The sequence below is a fragment of the Sinocyclocheilus anshuiensis genome, unplaced genomic scaffold (genome assembly GCF_001515605.1).
Source record: "Sinocyclocheilus anshuiensis isolate Anshui unplaced genomic scaffold, SAMN03320099.WGS_v1.1 scaffold43, whole genome shotgun sequence".
Lineage (NCBI taxonomy): Eukaryota > Metazoa > Chordata > Actinopteri > Cypriniformes > Cyprinidae > Sinocyclocheilus > Sinocyclocheilus anshuiensis.
In genome coordinates, this window is record NW_015549580.1 from 50,924 (window position 1) to 67,791 (window position 16,868).

Sequence of the window (16,868 nt, forward strand, 5' to 3'; positions counted from 1 at the left end):
TGAGTCACCATCACAGTATTACATAAAGAAAGAGGTTGAATAAGGCCAGTCATCTCCACCGCCGCCTTTTTTTTCTTTTTCCCTCCCTGACTTCTCTAATTTCCATCTCTGTCTTCGTCACTGGTCCTGAAATACTAGTCCTCTTAAATGCTTTTCACATGTTCTTTACTATTCATCTTCACTCACCCTTCCTTTTCCCTTTATTCTCTCTATTTTCTTTATTTACTTTTTCAGCAGTGTGTAGCTAATAATTAAAAACTACAACTAGCATACACCCAACAACACACATCATCATCACGGAAATAGTGATTAAGTTCACCCTTCCACAGCTATAATACAGGATAATATCTTATACTGTGCCACCTAGTGAACCAGCATTCAAAAGCAGAATGCATGCTGTTTTTGCATATTTTTTCTGTCCAGTATCTCTGGTTTCTGTCCTTATGGAGTATTTTCTGTAGTTTTGTTTGGCAGTGCACTGTCAGAAAAAAAAATATGTACAAAACTGTACACATGCACTGGTACAACATTTTGTTACTTGCACAGTACTAAAGTGTGGATATTAATACCTTAGAGGGATGGTGCACCTTTCTTGAAGATGTCTTGAAGGAAGTTTCAGCTGTTTATGTTCATAAAATGAAAGTTAATGCTCTTGCAAAATGGACTTCACAAAATAAAATACTAAAATATCATAACATGCTTCCCATTAAGCATCACAATGTCAGTCATGCAATTAATACTTTTTGTTTTTTGATGTTCCACAACATGTATGCAGATAAGCAGCTTTACGTAGTTTTTCTAAAAACTATACATGACTACAATAAGCAGATGTATTGTCTCTCTGTATTACTATATCTTCTTTTGTGTTCTGCAGAAGAAAGAAAGCCATCTTTGGAACAGCATAAGAGTGAGTACATTTAAGATACTAATATGCACCCTTTAAGGATCGATTAAGGTACAAAGATGTATATTTGAGAGTATACTGCCCCAGTGAAAATCTTTTAGTGCCTTTTTTTTTTTTTTTGACAGTGTGGAGAAGAGTAAAATATGATGATATTGCACCTTCAGATGCAGATTGAATCTTTATGAATCTAAAATGCTCTTGCAAAATTGACTGCTTTTTGCATAACTTCCTTCCCATGAAGCATTGTGATGCATTAAAAACTCACAAACATGCAAACAGGCATTGTTTGTTGTTGTTGTTGATCTTCCACAACATTTAGTGCAGTAAGCAGCTTTACCTAGTTTTTTTTACAAACCATGCATGACTACAATAAGCAAACATATAGTCTCTATTATTGCCTTTTAGCATTGCTTAGAATACTAGACAATTACCCTGTGTTTTTAAACCATGCAGGACTGGTTATGACTGCTGGAGTGGCTCCATTATGATTTCAACACAATGTAAGGCAGTATATTCATGGAATCTTTTTCTGATTAATGACATAAATCCAGTGTGAGATTTTATTACCTAATAATGGTTTTTGCACCCTGTAGCTACAGTACATGTCAAAAATTACACTAGACCAGTTGTATAAACACAGCCTATGTTAAGACTATGTCTAAGAACTTGTCTAGCAGTTAACCAAAGGGGTAATCAGTTTTTTTCTTTTTGGATTCAAATAAAACGTTTTTATGTAACTAACTTTAAAAAAAATTATGCAGTCATAAGGAAAATATAATGAGATAAATAAGCTGTAAGACGAATGTAAAGCAGTGTATGCAACCAGCCACAGTTGGTCAGTTCTAATCTCATCTCTGTCTCATTTTAGTAAAAAAAGAGTTACAGCCCACCTGTATCATACCACAGAGTTTTGCAAAAGACTATTTTCATTCAACTTGAGCAGTTTTGTATGCCAGGAAACATTCATAAACATGCATAAATGATTAGGCCTTACAAATTTTCACAATTTGAGTTTTTAACATAACCACTATTAGACATTTTTGTAGTATAGAATTTTTTCAGTGGCTCCATGCAGTTTCACTAAAGTGGTTCTCAGAAACATCCAACTTGCACGTTCAGTCAGGGGCAGGTCTTGACAGTGGAATTGCCCAAAGGCTCAATTCTAAGGTTTTGGCTGTTTGTGTGCGGTTAGGAGCTGGTTTAACCAGCTGAGTTACAGACTTCCCAATGGCAAGAGATGCCAAGTCCACCTGTTTCTTTTTTTGCAAACTCGATAATTAAGTAAACAAGAATTTAAATGGTAAGGGGATGAACAATAGGAGAGAGAGCAAAGGGCAGAGTAAGACAAAGAAAAGTTAGCACAGGTGCGTTTGTGTGTCAAGGGTTGGAATGGTGGGAGGGGATGAATTTTTGGGTGTGGTGTTTGCATATAACACTCAATCTGTTCCTTCAGTTCTCATCTTTGGCTCTCAATTTCGTGCACTTCTTGCTTCCCTTAAACTCCAGAAACACCATGTCAGGTAAGAGACTTTTTATTTTGTTTACTGAAATGTGTTACTGGTTCAAATGAACTATTGCATCTCACTGCTGCACTACTGCTGTATTCTATGAGTTTAATGGATTAAAAAATGTGTAGATCTCCTGCGTTTTTGCAGCCTTCATTTCCTGATATTTTGAAGCCGAGTTTAGGGTGTATACATGTTAAATGTTTTTCAACTGTTAATTGATTGTTCGATATTTCTTTTATTAATTTTAAGGCTATAGTTTAACAGTTTCTGTGTTGGGAAAACAGCAAGAAGAGGCAGTTGGTGGTGGATGAAATGATCAATAACAAAAATCGCTTTCTGTCTCTCTCTTCTGTCTTGAGGGTATGTTCAGGGTGTTGGCTATAATCCTCTTGCTCTTAAAACTGTCATTTTTTTATCCCTCCTTTTCTGAAAACTTCCACTCTTCTGACAATTAAGGTCCACCCCTTCTCCAGAGGGCTGTAACCAGTTCTGTGTGTTATATTGTTGCATGGCATGACATTTAATATTTTGTACTTTTGACATCTCCACTACTAATAATGTTGTTTTATTACTATTAATATTATTGTTTATGATACACCTGTTTTCTATCACACTAATTTTACAGACATCCAGAAAGCAATGGCTATGCTGATTGCAGCCTTTCACAAATACTCAGGAAAGGAGGGAGACAAAACCACCCTGGCCAAAGGCGAGCTCAAGGAACTGCTCACAGCAGAGCTGGGCGACATCTTCGGGGTGAGAGGCACTGCAAAACTGTTTCATAAACTGACCAGTTGAAATATAATTTCTCTTTTCATTATGATATTTTAATTAAAAATGCTTCATTTAAAAGTAGGTATTAAAATCGCTCTTAATTTTAAGGCTATAGTTTAAGAGTTTGTGTTGGGAAAACAGCAAGAAGAGGCAGTTGGTGGTGGATGAAATGATCAATAACAAAAATCGCTTTCTGTCTCTCTCTTCTGTCTTGAGGGTATGTTCAGGGTGTTGGCTATAATCCTCTTGCTCTTAAAACTGTCATTTTTTTATCCCTCCTTTTCTGAAAACTTCCACTCTTCTGACAATTAAGGTCCACCCCTTCTCCAGAGGGCTGTAACCAGTTCTGTGTGTTATATTGTTGCATGGCATGACATTTAATATTTTGTACTTTTGACATCTCCACTACTAATAATGTTGTTTTATTACTATTAATATTATTGTTTATGATACACCTGTTTTCTATCACACTAATTTTACAGACATCCAGAAAGCAATGGCTATGCTGATTGCAGCCTTTCACAAATACTCAGGAAAGGAGGGAGACAAAACCACCCTGGCCAAAGGCGAGCTCAAGGAACTGCTCACAGCAGAGCTGGGCGACATCTTCGGGGTGAGAGGCACTGCAAAACTGTTTCATAAACTGACCAGTTGAAATATAATTTCTCTTTTCATTATGATATTTTAATTAAAAATGCTTCATTTAAAAGTAGGTATTAAAATCGCTCCCTTTTATAATTATTATTTTTTAATGAAATAACATTATTAAAAAAAAAAAAGTTAATTCTTTTGTATAAATTCTCATAATAAATATACTGTGAGCTAATGCTGATGTAAATATGTGGTGTTTAATTCACATCACTGTACTGAACATGTGTCTGATTATGCTTTTGTGCATGTTGTGTTTGTTACAGGAAACTAAAGACAAGACAGCTCTGGACAAGATTTTTAAGGATCTGGATGCAAATGCAGATGGCACTGTGGACTTCCAGGAGTACGTCACCTTGGTCGCCTGCATCACTATGCTTTGCAATGAGTTTTTCACAAAAAAATGATCTTGTCCTTACAGAAAGGGTTTATCTGTAAAGCTGTGGTGTATCTGAAACCAAGAATAAAGGTTTTTAATGTTTTGAATTAAATCTGTATTCTTATATGCTGGTGTGAGTGTTCTTATAATGTGTGTTTATGGTGTTTGTGGCTGCAGCTTACATACACATGAAGGTTATTCCTATATATATATATTAGAGCTATGCTTCATTTTCATATGGAAATGTTCACCTACCACCGACACTCCTAACATAATACGTACATACAATGAATTGTCATATTACACTAGAAAGATACAGCCAGGTGAGTTTGATCAAGGTTGGAGCTAAACTCTGCAGGAAAGTGGACCTCGAGGGCCAGAGTTAAGAATCCCTTGAATAAAGAAACTATGTCAAAGTCATGACATTTACTACAAAAATATAAATTTCTCTCTCTCAATAATGCATGTGAGGCCCTTGTTTGTGTGGTGTGGCATTATTTTCAAGTTTCCTGCAGGCCATATATGCACTGTATATAGTATGACTTACTGTAATCCAGGGGTTGTCAACTGATGACTGCTTATATCTTTCTAGTGATCCTGAAGACCTTGATGAGCTTGTTCAGGTGTGTTTAATTTGGTTTAGAGCTAAACTCTGCAGGAAAGTGGACCCCGAGGGCCAGAGTTGAGATTCCCAGCTTTATAAACTCCCAGAAAAAAGCAGAAAAGCTATTACTGGGGATTTAAGGGGGGCTGAATACTTTCCGTACCCACTGTATAGTATGACTTACTGTAATCCAAGGGTTGTCAACTGATGACTGCTTATATCTTTCTAGTGATCCTGAAGACCTTGATGAGCTTGTTCAGGTGTGTTTAATTTGGTTTAGAGCTAAACTCTGCAGGAAGGTGGACCCCGAGGGCCAGAGTTGAGATTCCCAGCTTTATAAACTCCCAGAAAAAAGCAGAAAAGCTATTACTGGGGCGGTGCCCTTTTGAAAGGTACGAATATGCACACTTTAGATACTATTATGTACCCTTAAGGTACCAATGTGCACCCTTTAGGGGTAAATAAAGCACCTTTTGAAAATTTACCACCTCAGTGACACTTTTTGTACCTCTTTGTATAAAACTGCAGAAATGTTATGGAAGTGCCTCAATGACTCGTTTTCTTTTGTCCCAGTTCTATTCAAATTTCAGTATTAGAGTGTTTAAATTACATGAAATGTGTTTGAAATTATTTAATAATCTATGATAAGAAGCCAAATCATGCACGATCAAAAGTGTATTGTTAGGAAGATTTGATGAAGACATCGTCTTTCTGTGCACGTCGTGTTATTTCGATATGTCAGTGAAGAACATCCAGCTCTCAACTCTTCATTTGGCGACTATTAAAGCAGTAGAACCCCAAGAAGCTGTGGTTTGCAGGGATTTTAGAGCAGCTAAGGGGCGTTGTTAGGCACGACGAGACAGTAAATAATCAGCAATAAACTTTTTGGCTGTTGGTGTTCGGTTAGAAGCTGGTTTAGCCAGCTGAGTTAAGGACTAAACAAGGACAAGAGATGCCTCTACCTCCTGCCCCTTTTTTGTGGTTTAAGGGAGTGAACAATAAGAGAGAGAGCATAGTAAGAGTAAGAGGGAGGGACATAAATGTTGGTGCGTTTGTGTTAAGGGTTGGGATGGTGGGAGGGGATGAATTTGGGGGCGTGACATTTCTCTGTATATAACACCCAGTCTGTTCCTTCAGTTCTTACTCGCTCGGTCCCATTTTATTTCACTTCTTGTACGCCGTGAACTCCAGAAACACCATGTCACGTAAGAGACTCTTTATTTTTTTTTACTGAATTGTTTTACTGCTTAAAATAAACTGATGCATCTCACTGCTGCGCTATAAGAGTTTGATGGGTTCAAAATTTGTAGATTGATGGCAATCTTTGAAGGGTAGTTTAGTTTATATGTATATGTTATATGTTTTTCAGCCATTAATTGATTAGTAGAATAGTTTAAGAACAGTTTGTGTTGAGAAGAAAGCAGAGGCAGGAAAAGGAGGCAGTTGATGGTCGATGAAATCAAGTAGATCTCTTTCTTTCTGTCTCTCTATTCTGTTTTAATTAAAGGGTATGTAGGGTGTTGGCCATAATCCGATTGTGCTTAAAACTGTCGTTTTTTTTATCCCTCCTTTTCTGAAAACTCCCACTCTTCAGACAGTTAAGGTCGACTCCTTCTCCAGAGGGCTGTAACCAGTTCTGTGTGTTATATTGTTGCTGGGCATGATATTTCATATATTGTACTTTTGACATCTCCACTACTAATGATTTTGGATGTCGTAAACAATGAGTTTTGTTTGATTGTTGTTATTATTATTATTTATGATACACCTGCTTTGTATCACACTAATTTCACAGAAATCCAACAAGGAATGGCTATGCTGATTGCAGCCTTTCACAAATACTCAGGAAAGGAGGGAGACAAAAACACCCTGACCAAAGGCGAGCTCAAGGAACTGCTCACAGCAGAGCTGGGCGACATCTTCGGGGTGAGAGGCACTGCAAAACTGTTTCATAAACTGACCAGTTGAAATATAATTATCTGTAAAGCTGTGGTGTATCTGAAACCAGGAATAAAGGTTTTTAATGTTTTGAATTAAATCTGTATTCTTACAATATGTCGGTGTGAGTGTTCTTATCTGTAAATGTGTGTTTATGGTGTTTGTGGCTGCAACTTACATACACATGAAGGTTATTCCTATAGATATATTAGAACTATATGCTTCAATTTCAGATGGAAATGTTCACCACTCCTAACATAATACACATTACAGTAACTCATACTATATACAGCGCATATATGGCCTGCAGGAAACTTGAAAACAATACCAGAGTATTACCATATACAATATATACCATACAATGCAATATATGAAGACAATAAACAGACGTTTGCTGACAGTTCATCTGTTATAAGTTTTTCTGCTTGCGCAATCTCGGGTATTTTCATAAGTATAAAGTATATTTATAATACAATGTTAAATGACTCAGCTTTTATAACAGTATAGAATACTATAACAAAAATAATTCTGCCTCAGTCTGTGATAAGAAGCCACATCAGATCACAACAACTGTTGTTGTCCCTCCATTCTAATATTAAGCTAACACCAAAGTTAACAACTATGTTCTCTATTCGATCAGTGTTTTTAACACTTTTTTTTTTTTTCCTGGGTATTTCATATTTCCTTTGGTGTAAAAAGCATAAGGTGCCCATTTTAGTGATCAGACAAGTTGCAAATAACTACATTAATAAAAACTGCATTAATCTTACTTGGAGCTCATAAAATATAACATTTTCCAGTGAATGTCTCCATCTTGTGGTGGCCCTCATAAGGGATCTTGGAACTGTTACTTGGGCACTGAGAGCCTAAAAGAATGAACTTTTATCTGAAGTTCAAAGAATGTTCAAGTTCAAACTTAATCTCACACAATGCATTTGTTTTTATAACATTCATAAGTTTTATTTATTTTTAATTTCAGTTCACTCACTTGTAACCAAATAAAACCCCCATTGTTTTAAAGCTCATTTACAAAGAATAGTGCACAGTACCAAAATTGGTTTCCAGATTCTTATGATGGGATTGTCTTTTATATTTTAAGAAGTTTTACAAATGCGTATGCTTTACAAACACCGCAGTAAACAAACCAAAAGTGATAATATACATTACTCCGTTTTAGTAATAATGTTGATGCAATTATGTGCTGGATCATAATTATATTGTTAGGTTGAAATTTGGGGGGTGGGGCTGTCTCTCGGGGCCCTTGGAATCGTCCTAACCTCTAAGCCGTTCTTGATTCTGTATTAATTTGTGAAGAGAACACATATAAATAAATAAATAAATAAAAAAAAATAATGGAGTGTGGGTGTCACCCAGTGGCTACATATGGCTTTTTACATGTGTTCCAAAGTATGCATGAAAACCTTTTAAAGGGGTCATATGATGCGATTTCAATTTTTCCTTTCTCTTTGGAGTGTTACAAGCTCTTGGTGCATAAAGAAGATCCCGGTAAGTGTAATACTACTGACACCTCGTGGTTAGTTTTAGCATTGTCAAATACAAATACATTCTATCACTACATCCCCTTTCCTTTAGATGTAAAGAATCTAAAGTTATTCCAAGTAATTATGCAAACTTATAGATTAAACAATTAAATGAAACAACCATTAAGCAAGCAGTGTACAAATTATAAGACTTAATACAACATATTACAGTCTCAATAATTATTTACATTGTGCAGTAATAATCAACATTACATTTCCTTTTTTTTTTTCTTTTAACTCAAATACTTGTTATGCTTGAGCATTATTCACAGGGTAAGTCTATCAGGGGGCTTCACTGTGCGTTTTGATCTTCGCAGTACTGGTGAATGCATATCCTCAGTTGGTTGTCATCCAGTACTGGAAGCGTTTCAGATGTTTTTTGTGATACTGCAGAGTCTGTGTCCTCTGTGTAAGTATCCACCAGTACTGTCTCTTTTGTTTTCAACAGACTCCTCCGATTTCTCCTCAGGATTTGACCATCCTCTGTCCTGACAGTGTAAGATCTTGGGTTCACCTCATCCAGGACTGTGGCTCTTTTAGACCAGGTACTGTGATCCTCAAGTCTTACTGTGTCATTATTGGAGAGTGGTTCTAGGCCTTTTGATGCCTTGTCATAATTTGCTTTTTGTCGCTGTTTCAGGTCCTGTTGTTTCCTTTTTAGGTATTTGTTCTTGTTTGGTGATGCTAAGCAAGGAAGTGTGGTCCGTAATCTGCGCCCCATCAGGATTTCTGCAGGAGACACACCATGTTCTAGTGGAGAAGCACGGTAATTCAGCAGCGCTAAATAAGGATCCGATCGACAGTCTACTGCTTTCTTGAGCAGTAACTTCACTATGGATACTCCTTTCTCTGCTTTTCCATTCGACTGCGGATATAATGGGCTTGATGTCACATGTTGAAACCCATACTCCTCAGCAAATTTCTGGAAGTCTTTGCTACTGTAGCATTGCCCATTATCGCTGCAAACCACCTGTGGAATGCCGTGTCTCGCGAAGATGGATTTCATATGTGTAACCACACCAGCTGCAGATGTACTGGGAAGCAACGCTATCTCTGGATAGTTTGACAGGTAGTCTATCACAAGCAAGTAGTTCTGTCCATCCAGGAAAAATAAGTCAGTCCCAACTTTCTGCCATGGTTCATCTGGTGGATCAATGACAATCACTGGCTCCTTCTGTTGCTTAGCACGATGCTTCAAACAAGTATTACAGGTTGACACCATCCGATCAATGTCGGCATTTATTCCGGGCCAATAGATTGCAGTTCTAGCCCTTCTTTTACATTTTTCTGCTCCAAGGTGCCCCTCATGCAGTTTTTTCAACATCTCTTGTTGCAGTGACTGAGGGATAACGATCCTGTTCTGTCTCAACAGAAGTCCCTTGACCACACTTAGCTCTGTTCTGATGTTGTAGTACTTGGCACATTCTCCTCTAGGCCAGCCATCATTCAAATGTGTAATGACCTGCTGCAAACATCTGTCTTTCTCAGTCTCCACTGCAATTTGCTTGAGCTTTGTGTCTGTGACCGGAAGGGTTTCAGCTACCATATTCACATGATGAGTCACCTCAGCGTCTGTGGAGCTTTCAGCTTGTTTTCCACTCTGTATTGCAGCTCTGGACAGAGCATCTGCCAGAACTATGTACTTTTCTTGAGTATAAACCAGCTCCATGTCATACCTCTGCAGTCGCATCATCAGCCGCTGAATTCTTGGAGACATTTGATTCAGGTTCTTTTTAATGATAGCAATTAATGGTTTGTGATCAGTCTCTGCCACAAATGTCGGTAACCCGTACACATAGCTATGAAATCTTTTCACTCCATACACCAAGCCCAAGCATTCTTTTTCTATCTGTGCGTATCGACATTCAGACGGAGTCATCGTTCTTGAGGCATATGCAACTGGCCTCCGATTGTCTCCCTCCGCCTGCAATAAAACTGCACCCAGTCCATCTTTGGATGCATCTGTGGATATCTTTGTCCTTCTTGATGGGTCAAAGAATGTCAGCACAGGCTCTGAGGTGAGGAGAGTCTTCAGTCGTCCCCATTCTTGTTCATGATCAGCTGTCCACTTGAACTCGCCTTTGTCACTTAACAGTTCTCTCAAGTACACTGTTTTTGAAGACTCGAGGTCTTCTTTTTGAAGTTTGGTATGAACTTTCCGACGAAGTTGATCATCCCCATCACTCTTAGTACAGCCTTTCTGTCTGTGGGTCTGGGCATTTTGAGTATTGCCTGTACTTTACTCTTATCTGATTCCACACCCCCTTCTGACAGCTTGTCTCCTAGAAACGTTATTTCCTTTGCTCCAAACTGACATTTGTCCTTATTCAATTTCAGCCCATACTTCTGTACTCGCTGTAGGCCATCCATGAGCCTTCTGTTGTGCTGGCACAATACAATGTTTCTTCCACTGTATGTACATGCTCCTTTTGACTCTGTCTCCCTTTGGAAAAGCATTGCTTGGCAAAATGATTCTGCCCTTTACATTTGGCACAGCCTTTGCCGTAGGCTGGGCACTGCTTCGGCAAGTGTTTTCTGCCACATCTCTTGCAGTTAAACAGTTCTTTCTCCTTTTGTTGTTTCACTTTACTCATTCCGCATCTCTGCATCTTCTCTGTTACTGCAGCTACAACTGAACTGTCACTTCCACTAGTCTTTGCGGTTTCATAAAAAGTTTTAGCATGCTGAAGAGCTATCTCACTGGCATGACATATCCGCACAGCTTCATTCAAGGTAAGCTCTGTCTCTCTCAAGAGCATCTCCCTCACTTTTTTATCATTGATGCCAAACACAATTTGGTCACGAATCATTGAATCTTGCAACTGTCCGAAATTGCATGTCCTTGCTTTCAACTTCAAATCTATTATGAAACTGTCAAAAGTCTCTCCGTTGCTGCAGACGAGAACGAAAAACATACCTTTCAAAAGTCTCATTCTTTTTCGGCGAGCAGTGTGAGTCAAGCTTCTCAATTACTACGTGGTATTTGCCTTTATCTTCGGCCTGTTCAAACACGAGCGTGTTAAACACCTCTATAGATTGAGGTCCCGCGACGGTGAGTAGCAGTGCAATTTTACATGCATCTGATGCTTCATCAAGGCCCACTGCTTGCAGGTAGAGCGTAAATCTTTGTTTAAAAGTTCTCCATTCACAATCAATATTCCCCGTCCAGTTCACAGCGTCAGGCGGTTTAACACTTTCCATGACGACTCTGGGTGTTGGTGATCATCACCACTCCTGGTACCATGTAATGTTTCTTGATCCAATAAAGAAACAGTTTTGTAACAAACTGATTTTTATTCTATTTGCAGGACAGGAATCGGAGCAGCCGCAGCACTACTTAACTTCTGCTTCCTAATATACACACACTCCCGGTAAGTGTAACACTACTGACACCTAGTGGTTAGTTTTAGTAATGTCAAATACAAATACATTCTATCACTACACCTTTAAGTTTGGATACAAGTTAAGCATGAGGCCTATTTACATTTAGAAAAGCATGAGTCAAGGATTAATGTCAACATTCTTCAGAAATACATTAAAAGTGCAATTCATCAAAATAAGAAAAAAGTTGGGAACTGTTGGCATGTCTAGTGTGGAATACTTTTGATTATTTCTTTAAAAAAATAAGCACTGAAGAAATTACTTTTAATGACATATTCGTACTTTTAATTATTATAATCTCTTAAAGCATATTCTAACTAAAATGTGTATGTTCTGTTATTAATGGAATTAATGACAGATTATTCGGAATCTATTTAAAACATGTCTCCTTTCAAAAACAAAAACTTCTATGTTCAGTAACCATGCTGGTTGCTAAATATTTCTGTCAGTATTCTGCACTACATTTCCCATGGTGCACTGCTTTGTTGTTACGTGACAGAAGTAACTTTCAATACACGCAAATTCAGCAGTTGCTGTGTTCGAAATGCCACACTATCATACTACTCTTACTATTTATGCATTATTCAGTATGTATACTGTACATGCAAACTTTCTGTATGCATGGAATTCCTGGTTGACCTACTATATTTGCCAGAATATGCTAAATATAACTTAAGTAGGCTACACTGAAATCAATACAGAAGCAGTGTTTGGAATGACATACTACCATACAACTCCTACAATATTGTAGTATGCAATGTGTATACCGTGAATAGTATGTGAATTTTCTGTATGCATGGAATTCCCGGATTACCTACTACATTTGTTGAAATCTGATGTGTGCATCTGAAGACACTGCATGGGATACTGTTTCCCACAATGCAACGCGCTTTTCATCTTCAAACGCGTGAGTGAACTGGAGGCGGGGGATAGTAATTATAAATGTAACACTTTTATATGTACATGTATGTATACATGTTACTGTAAACTACAAACTATTGCTGTGTATTTAAAAACAATATCGTTAGTAGGACATAAATTGTACCTTAATCTCTATGGCACGTTTCCGATTAAGTCAAATGACGTCACCTTTATCTCTTTATAGCCTACAGTACAGATTGTTTCAAAGATATAAAAAATATTGCAGTAATATAATATATAAATAAAAATAATATTTCAATTATGCAGAATGAAATTCTGCTGTAAAGCAGTTAAAGCAACGCCTGACTGCGATACGCCTTTTGCCAAACTCATTCTTCTCCTTTTCCCATCCCATATCAGATCGGAAAGGCATTTGTTTTCAATAAAAATAAAGGAAATATTTGAAAATTGTAAACAAAACGCCTCATTAACAATACAGTGTTTATTGGGTATGGTTAGGGATCCATTTAATAATTCTTAATGAATATGATCATTTACACTCAGTATGTTATTGCATACTGTTTTATAATGTACTACAGTAGGCTACTGAGGTATAATATCTGCCACCTAACTACGATTTACACTTAGCCCATTGCTAAAGAAAATGCTATTCTAGTGTAAACAGAATTTATCATTATTTGCACTTAGTGTAGGCTAACTAGAATAAATCGCTTTTTCTACTTAGTGTAACTGCCAAAAAGAAAATAATATCATTGTTCAGTTAAAAACGTTGATTCAGTTCTGTTCAATATGTAAAGTTCATTAATTATGGGATGAGTTCAATTACGCAATATGCATATGAACCCTTATTAACAAGCCTTTGTAAAAAGAACGGTATATTTATTTGTAAGGTAACAGCCTCGACAGCTGTGCTGAATTAATGTTCAGTGTTTCACTATTCTTAAAAAAGTAGGCAGTATGCACTGTGTAGTGGGCAGTAAGCAGTACGCTAGTGTGCCATTGCGAACACAGCCAGTGTCTCGTGATGGGGGCGATTTGGCGTCAGTCTTTCCCTTCTGGAGTCTGACGCACTCCGCCAGCCAATAAGCTCATGTAGCAATTGATGCCTTTTCATAGTTTGCTTTTTGTCGCTGTTTCAGGTGCTGTTGTTTTCTTTTTAGGTATTTGTTCTTATTTGGTGATGCTAAGCAAGGAATTGTGGTCCGTAATCTGCACCCCATCAGGATTTCTGCAGGAGACACACCATGTTCTAGTGGAGAAGCACGGTAATTCAGCAGAGCTAAATAAGGATCCGATCGACAGTCTACTGCTTTCTTGAGCAGTAACTTCACTATGGATACTCCTTTCTCTGCTTTTCCATTCGACTGCGGATATAATGGGCTTGATGTCACATGTTGAAACCCATACTCCTCAGCAAATTTCTGGAAGTCTTTGCTACTGTAGCATTGCCCATTATCGCTGCAAACCACCTGTGGAATGCCGTGTCTCGCGAAGATGGATTTCATATGTGTAACCACACTAGCAGCAGATGTACTGGGAAGCAATGCTATCTCTGGATAGTTTGACAGGTAGTTTATCACAATCAAGTAGTTCTTTCCATCCAGGAAAAATAAGTCAGTCCCAACTTTCTGCCATGGTTCATCTGGTGGATCAATGACAATCATTGGCTCCTTCTGTTGCTTAGCACGATGCTTCAAACAAGTATTACAGGTTGACACCATCCGATCAATGTCGGCATTTATTCCGGGCCAATAGATTGCAGTTCTAGCCCTTCTTTTACATTTTTCTGCTCCAAGGTGCCCCTCATGCAGCTTTTTTAACATCTCTTGTTGCAGTGACTGAGGGATAACGATCCTGTTCTGTCTCAACAGAAGTCCTTTGACCACACTCAGCTCTGATCTGATATTGTAGTACTTGGCACATTCTCCTCTAGGCCAGCCATCATTCAAATGTGTAATGACCTGCTGCAAACATCTGTCTTTCTCAGTCTCCACTGCAATTTGCTTGAGCTTTGTGTCTGTGACCGGAAGGGTTTCAGCTACCATATTCACATGATGAGTCACCTCAGCGTCTGTGGAGCTTTCAGCTTGTTTTCCACTCTGTATTGCAGCTCTGGACAGAGCATCTGCCAGAACTATGTACTTTTCTTGAGTATAAACCAGCTCCATGTCATACCTCTGCAGTCGCATCATCAGCCGCTGAATTCTTGGAGACATTTGATTCAGGTTCTTTTTAATGATAGCAATTAATGGTTTGTGATCAGTCTCTGCCACAAATGTCGGTAACCCGTACACATAGCTATGAAATCTTTTCACTCCATACACCAAGCCCAAGCATTCTTTTTCTATCTGTGCGTATCGACATTCAGACGGAGTCATCGTTCTTGAGGCATATGCAACTGGCCTCCGATTGTCTCCCTCCGCCTGCAATAAAACTGCACCCAGTCCATCTTTGGATGCATCTGTGGATATCTTTGTCCTTCTTGATGGGTCAAAGAATGTCAGCACAGGCTCTGAGGTGAGGAGAGTCTTCAGTCGTCCCCATTCTTGTTCATGATCAGCTGTCCACTTGAACTCGCCTTTGTCACTTAACAGTTCTCTCAAGTACACTGTTTTTGAAGACTCGAGGTCTTCTTTTTGAAGTTTGGTATGAACTTTCCGACGAAGTTGATCATCCCCATCACTCTTAGTACAGCCTTTCTGTCTGTGGGTCTGGGCATTTTGAGTATTGCCTGTACTTTACTCTTATCTGATTCCACACCCCCTTCTGACAGCTTGTCTCCTAGAAACGTTATTTCCTTTGCTCCAAACTGACATTTGTCCTTATTCAATTTCAGCCCATACTTCTGTACTCGCTGTAGGCCATCCATGAGCCTTCTGTTGTGCTGGCACAATACAATGTTTCTTCCACTGTATGTACATGCTCCTTTTGACTCTGTCTCCCTTTGGAAAAGCATTGCTTGGCAAAATGATTCTGCCCTTTACATTTGGCACAGCCTTTGCCGTAGGCTGGGCACTGCTTCGGCAAGTGTTTTCTGCCACATCTCTTGCAGTTAAACAGTTCTTTCTCCTTTTGTTGTTTCACTTTACTCATTCCGCATCTCTGCATCTTCTCTGTTACTGCAGCTACAACTGAACTGTCACTTCCACTAGTCTTTGCGGTTTCATAAAAAGTTTTAGCATGCTGAAGAGCTATCTCACTGGCATGACATATCCGCACTGCTTCATTCAAGGTGAGCTCTGTCTCTCTCAAGAGCCTCTCCCTCACTTTTTTATCATTGATGCCAAACACAATTTGGTCACGAATCATTGAATCTTGCAACTGTCCGAAATTGCATGTCCTTGCTTTCAACTTCAAATCTATTATGAAACTGTCAAAAGTCTCTCCGTTGCTGCAGACGAGAACGAAAAACATACCTTTCAAAAGTCTCATTCTTTTTCGGCGAGCAGTGTGAGTCAAGCTTCTCAATTACTACGTGGTATTTGCCTTTATCTTCGGCCTGTTCAAACACGAGCGTGTTAAACACCTCTATAGATTGAGGTCCCGCGACGGTGAGTAGCAGTGCAATTTTACATGCATCTAATGCTTCATCAAGGCCCACTGCTTGCAGGTAGAGCGTAAATCTTTGTTTAAAAGTTCTCCATTCACAATCAATATTCCCCGTCCAGTTCACAGCGTCAGGCGGTTTAACACTTTCCATGACGACTCTGGGTGTTGGTGATCATCACCACTCCTGGTACCATGTAATGTTTCTTGATCCAATAAAGAAACAGTTTTGTAACAAACTGATTTTTATTCTATTTGCAGGACAGGAATCGGAGCAGCCGCAGCACTACTTAACTTCTGCTTCCTAATATACACACACTCCCGGTAAGTGTAACACTACTGACACCTAGTGGTTAGTTTTAGTAATGTCAAATACAAATACATTCTATCACTACACCTTTAAGTTTGGATACAAGTTAAGCATGAGGCCTATTTACATTTAGAAAAGCATGAGTCAAGGATTAATGTCAACATTCTTCAGAAATACATTAAAAGTGCAATTCATCAAAATAAGAAAAAAGTTGGGAACTGTTGGCATGTCTAGTGTGGAATACTTTTGATTATTTCTTTAAAAAAATAAGCACTGAAGAAATTACTTTTAATGACATATTCGTACTTTTAATTATTATAATCTCTTAAAGCATATTCTAACTAAAATGTGTATGTTCTGTTATTAATGGAATTAATGACAGATTATTCGGAATCTATTTAAAACATGTCTCCTTTCAAAAACAAAAACTTCTATGTTCAGTAACCATGCTGG

The 16,868-nt window shown here is 38.3% G+C and overlaps 1 protein-coding gene and 1 long non-coding RNA gene across 3 annotated transcripts; both read left to right on the top strand.

The window, feature by feature from the left end:
• Window positions 1–2,306: 2,306 nt before the first annotated feature.
• LOC107657639 (ictacalcin-like) lies at window positions 2,307–4,337 on the top strand. 2 transcript variants are annotated; one of them, XM_016445793.1, is made up of 3 exons: window positions 2,307–2,424; window positions 3,038–3,168; window positions 4,101–4,337. In XM_016445793.1, the coding sequence occupies exons 1-3, from the start codon at window positions 2,307–2,309 to the stop codon at window positions 4,239–4,241; spliced, it is 390 nt and encodes a 129-aa protein (XP_016301279.1). In that variant the 3' UTR covers window positions 4,242–4,337. The 2 variants fall into 2 exon arrangements, with proteins under 2 accessions (XP_016301279.1, XP_016301280.1); XM_016445794.1 differs by lacking the exons at window positions 2,307–2,424; window positions 3,038–3,168 and adding an exon at window positions 3,641–3,799.
• Window positions 4,338–5,924: 1,587 nt separating this feature from the next.
• LOC107657640 (uncharacterized) lies at window positions 5,925–6,676 on the top strand. The gene is made up of 2 exons (XR_001630706.1): window positions 5,925–6,022; window positions 6,613–6,676. It is a non-coding gene; the product is annotated as an uncharacterized LOC107657640 (long non-coding RNA).
• The last annotated feature ends 10,192 nt before the right edge of the window (window positions 6,677–16,868 follow it).